This window comes from Gekko japonicus, unplaced genomic scaffold (genome assembly GCF_001447785.1).
Source record: "Gekko japonicus isolate JY-2015 unplaced genomic scaffold, Gekko_japonicus_V1.1 scaffold292, whole genome shotgun sequence".
NCBI classification, from domain to species: domain Eukaryota; kingdom Metazoa; phylum Chordata; class Lepidosauria; order Squamata; family Gekkonidae; genus Gekko; species Gekko japonicus.
In genome coordinates, this window is record NW_015173131.1 from 247,482 (window position 1) to 252,501 (window position 5,020).

The following is a 5,020-nucleotide window of genomic DNA, read 5'->3' on the forward strand; positions in this document are numbered from 1 at the left end:
GGCTCGCTGCTGGTGTGTGTGTGGGGGGAGAAGGATTGGCGGGCCCAGGCCTCACCATTGATGCGGGGGGCGGGGGAGAAGGCTCACCTGTGGCTGCTTCCTCCCCCACGTGGAGCTCCTACCCCCCACGAGTATCGTGGGTCCCTGCTTCTTGTTGTCCTCTATTCCTCGGAAGAAAACTGGACTATGAAAGGGATAGATGCATTTAAAACTCATCTCTCAGCCTCAGAGGATGAAGGCGATTTAATCAGGATGATCTGACCCACTCTCCCTCCCAGGCTGCCAATGCGACCCACGAGGCACAGTGCAGGACGGGCCCCAGTGTGACGTCATTACTGGTGACTGCTTCTGCAAACGTCTGGTAACGGGGCGCAGCTGTAGCCAATGTCTGGTGAGTGCTGGGCAGTCCTCTTATTTTATTCTTATAATTGATGTTGCTTCCTGGGCTGGACAGACATTAGTGGAGCCAACCATGTATTCTCTGCCTCTCCTGCCCAAATCCCTTGCATCTGAGAACATCAGCTGTCTTTTACTGAGTCAGATGATTTATCCCTTTGGCTCAATATAGTCTATTCTGACTAGCTGGCAGTGACTTTTTAAGATCATAGACAGAGGCTTTTCCCAAATACCTGAGATCATTTAACTTGAGATGCCAGATGTGTAACTTGGGCCTTCCTGCCTGCAAAGTGTGGGCTTTACCACTAATCTGTGGTCTTTTCCTAACACATAGGCCTGTCTGGCAGTTGAGGCCAGGCCCTCTCGCCTTCAGACTCAGAATTATACTCCTACGCCAACAAGTCTGGTGTCTGAGAGGATCACATACAGGAGTCCCCAACCTTTTTGAGCCAGCAGGCATCTTTGAAATTTTGAGAGGGCGTGGCGAGTACCACCACAAAATGGCTGCCACAGGACTTGGAGCCAAACACAATAGCTCACCCCTCACTTATATGAAGTTGTCTTATCCAAAGTCAAGTCATTGATCTGTCAAAGTTAGTATTATCTGATGAGAAACATTCCCCAGCTACTGGGAAGGGAATAAAGGGTATGCCTGGGGGAGGGGAGGGAGAAAGAAAGAGAAGGGGAATAAAAAAGAAAGAAAGGATAGCCTTGGAGGGTGGGGAGAAAGAGAAGAGGAAATAAAAAGAAGGAAGCCTGAGTGGTGGAGAGAGGAGGGGAAATGGAACCGCACACTGATGAAGGAAAGCCCGGTACTTAACCGGTTCTGATTCTCCAGTGGCTGCATTGAAAGCCCATTCGTTTGAATGAGGGCAGCCAGTAGCAAACTCTACCTTAACAGTGGCCCCACTCACTTTTCGAAAAGCTCAGCGGGGCACCCTCCTACTAGGTAGGGTTGCCAGCCTCCAGGTGGGGCCTGGAGATCTCCCGCTTTTGCAACTGTTGTCCAGCTGACGAGATCAGCTCCCCTGGAGAAAATGGCCGCTTTGAAGGGGGGACTCTATGGCATTGTACCCTGCTGAGGCCCCTCCCCTCCCCAAACCCCAAAGTCTCCAGGTATTTTCCAACCCAGTGCTAGCAACCCTAATACTAGGGTTGCCAACCTCCAGAAGGGTCTGGGGATCTCCTGGAATTGCAGCTGCTCCCCAAAATACAAATATTGGTTCCCATGGAGAAAATTACTGCTTTGGAAGGTAGAGTATAAGGCATTGGTTTGCAACCTCCAGGTGGGGCCTGGAGATCTCCTGCTATTCCAGTTAAGATGATGAATTGTTATTTATTTAATGTTTACCCTGCCCTATCCCACAGTTGATCTGCAGGCAATGGAGATCAGTTCCCGTAGAGAAAATGGCTGCTCTGGAGGGTGAATTCTATGGCATTATACTCTCCTGGAGTCCCTCCCCTCCCCAAACCCCGCCCTTCCCAGGCTCCACCCCCAGAATCTCCTGGCATTTCCCAACCCACAGGTGGCAACCCTACCCTGAGCCTGCTTGCGGGGCGGGCGGGATACAAGTCCAGTAGAACAAATAAATAAATAAATAAATAAATAGCCAGCATCATCTGGAGTAATTTGTTTTCTGACCCCCTGACATGGCACCATGATCAACCAGGCCCTGAGCTTGACGCGTGCCCCACCTACCAAATTCTTCCCCTCTCCAAAGGAAATATTATTGATGAACAGGTCCTCCTCCTGGCCAGTGTCCTCCTTTTACTTTCACAACCTATTCCCTTGGTCGAAAAAGGAGCCCCTAACATTGGGTTGCCAAGTCGATCGGACTCACCGGCGGGGGAGCATTGCCGGGGTCCGGGAGCTGCTTCCGGGTGCGCACGTGCCTCCAGAACGTCACAGGAAGTGACGCACGACGTACAGCATGTTGGAGGCGTGGCCCCAACGATTGGGGCCATGCCCCAAACATGCTGTACGTGGTTGCATCACTTCTTGTGACGCAGCCATGCTGCGCTTCGGGGGGCGGGGTTCCCCCGGGGCCCGATTCCGTGGCGGCGGAAATCGGGCCTCCAAAGTGGGGGTTTACCCGCCACCCGCCCCCACTTGGCAGCCTTACCCTAACATCCTCTTTGTTTCTTTTCAGCCTGAACACTGGGCCTTGAGCCCTGACTTACACGGCTGCCGGCCCTGTGACTGCGATGTAGGAGGTGCTCATGACAATCAGTAAGGAAATGGCAGAGGGAGTGCTGAGCCTCGGGGGTAGGGAGGCCCAACGAGGAAGAGCAGGGGCCCGAGAAGGGAGAATGTGGGGCCTCTAAATGAGCTCAGAGATGGGTTTAATAAATCACAGGAGGAGATGGGAAAGAGGCTTGGTGGCACTGCTGTGGCAAAAACAACAACAACAAGGTTTCTTTGGGAACTGAGCTGAGGAGAGACACCAAAGGGTGGGGTAGGCCCAGTCTAACGTTCTACGACTCTCTGCCCTTCCTTGCCATAGGTGTGCCACAGAGACGGGGCAGTGTCGCTGCCGCAACCACATGGTAGGCAGGCAGTGCAACCAAGTGCAGACTGGCTACTACCACATTGCGTTGGACCACTTCACATATGAGGCTGAAGAGGCCAGACTCCGCCAGGTGAGGAAGGGGCCACCAGTGTGAAGGGGTCAGGAACCACCCCTGTTGGTTGTGCGTCTGAAGCTGCACGCTGGGTCCCATGAAGCAAGAAGCAGGAGAAAGGAGAGCTGGAGTCAGGGCTAGTGCAGAAGCGTCTGTTAGCCTTGACCCACTGCCATGCCATGGATGTGAATGGAATAAATGTGTGTATCCAGCTTGGACACAATGGTCTGTGTTTGATACACCCACCAGTCTTTTAAGCTGTGAAGGAACCCTGTGTGACCGATAAGATGCAGCACACCCTTAGTCCCAGAAAACAGATTTGCGCTTACTCATTCTTAGTGAAGATCCCAAGTCAATATAGGTTTTGTATTTAAATCCTGCTGTCTGCCTGTGTGAGGGTTCCAGGAAATCTCCCTTTCAGATGCAGAGCAGGCTGAGAATTGATTGGCTTTAAGACTGTAGCGGCTTCGACACCATTCCTCTATGACACTTTTTATCATGGATAATGAAATACGTGTTCTTCTTAAATGAGTATCAATTTTTGGCGCCTCTGGCTCATCTCTGTGTGCTGGGAGGCCTAGGCAGCTGATACTTAACATCCAGAGCAGCTAGAACATCATGACCACGTTGCTCAGGGTCAGCAGCCTCTTCTTGCCTTGATCCAAAGAGCTTTGCTGTATGGAGCAAAGAACACCAGTGCTGCTTCACTCTGTTGTTAATAAAGGCAGGGATAGCTTAAAGGACTGAGACTGGGGGGGAAGCGCGGAGGGGACAGTGGCCAGGTGGGGGCTTATTTTGCGGGGTGCTGTCCAGCAGAAAGGGGCAAACTTTTACTTGGTTCTCTTGGCAGGGAGCAGAAGTCGTGGAGCGAGTGCACCTTACAGGCCAGCCAGCCACATGCACCGGGCTGGGTTTTGCCCGGGCTTTGGAAGGCAGCGTGGTGGAGTTCCAGATCAGTCATGTGCCCTTCTCCATGGAGTATGACATACTGCTGCGCTATGAACCTCAGGTACCCCCACTTTGGCCTAGCAACAGAGTTAGGGGTGTGCGCTTCAAAATTTTTCACATTCGTTTTGGATTTTTGGAAAATGACACCTGAATAGCTTTTTATTTATGTAACAGTATAGCAATCAGAGGAGCTGCGGTGGCTCAAGTGGTTAAGATGCTGAACTGCAGGCTGTGGAAGGTCGGTAGTTCAGCAGTTCGAGCCCCGAGTGTGCTGCATGACAGAGTGAGCTCCCGTCTCTAGTTCCAGCTTCTGCCAACCTAGCAGTTCGAAAGCATGAAATTGCAAGTAGATAAATAGGTACCACTTCGGTGGGAAGGTAACAGCGTTCCGTGCGCCTTGGTGTTTAGTCATGCTGGCCACATGACCACGGAGACGTCTTCGGACAGCGCTGGCTCTTCGGCTTTGAAACGGAGATGAGCGCCGCAACCCTAGAGTCGGATTCGACTGTCTTTTGAGCAAGGGAAACCTTTACCTTTACTATAGCAATCAGGTTCCCTGAATTTCCAACTTTCATTTAAAAAAAGTAAGTCCCTGGCCTCTTTTGTTGTGGATACATGCCTTTTGCTTTAATCTGCACGAGGAAAAGTGCTGGAGACTTACTTCTTTTAAAAATGGAAACTTGGAATTCAAGGAACTCGATTACACATATTGGCACACTGTTATCTATAACACGATTCAATTGTCAATGCCAGGTGTTTTTTTTTAAGCCCCCTGGTGGTGGGGGGATGGAATGGACATTGTGACAACCAAGCTTTGTGGAGTCCAGGAGGCCACCAGGCCCCTTGGCTGTTGTTTTTTTTTCGGGGGGGGGGGGATCTGTGGCAGGGATAAACCTCCAACACAAACAATGCCGACACCATACGTCTGGGACCAGTTTGGTCCTTTCCATGTTAAAATTGTAAGGTCCATGGTAGGAGGCTAGGTCTACCCAACCATCAACTGTTAGTCAGCGCCAACTAACATTTGTTTCTTGGTGCAGCTTCCTCTCTTTCC

At 51.3% G+C, this 5,020-nt stretch overlaps 1 protein-coding gene across 1 annotated transcript in view; it reads left to right on the forward strand.

Annotated features, from left to right (window-relative positions):
* Positions 1-5,020, forward strand: part of LAMB2 (laminin subunit beta 2) — a 68,650-nt gene that overhangs the window by 32,118 nt on the left and 31,512 nt on the right. Inside the window, exons 10-13 of the mRNA XM_015422107.1 lie at positions 279-391; positions 2,547-2,626; positions 2,901-3,036; positions 3,869-4,027. Coding sequence (XP_015277593.1) covers positions 279-391; positions 2,547-2,626; positions 2,901-3,036; positions 3,869-4,027 — 488 coding nt within the window. The remainder of the gene's footprint in view (positions 1-278; positions 392-2,546; positions 2,627-2,900; positions 3,037-3,868; positions 4,028-5,020) is intronic.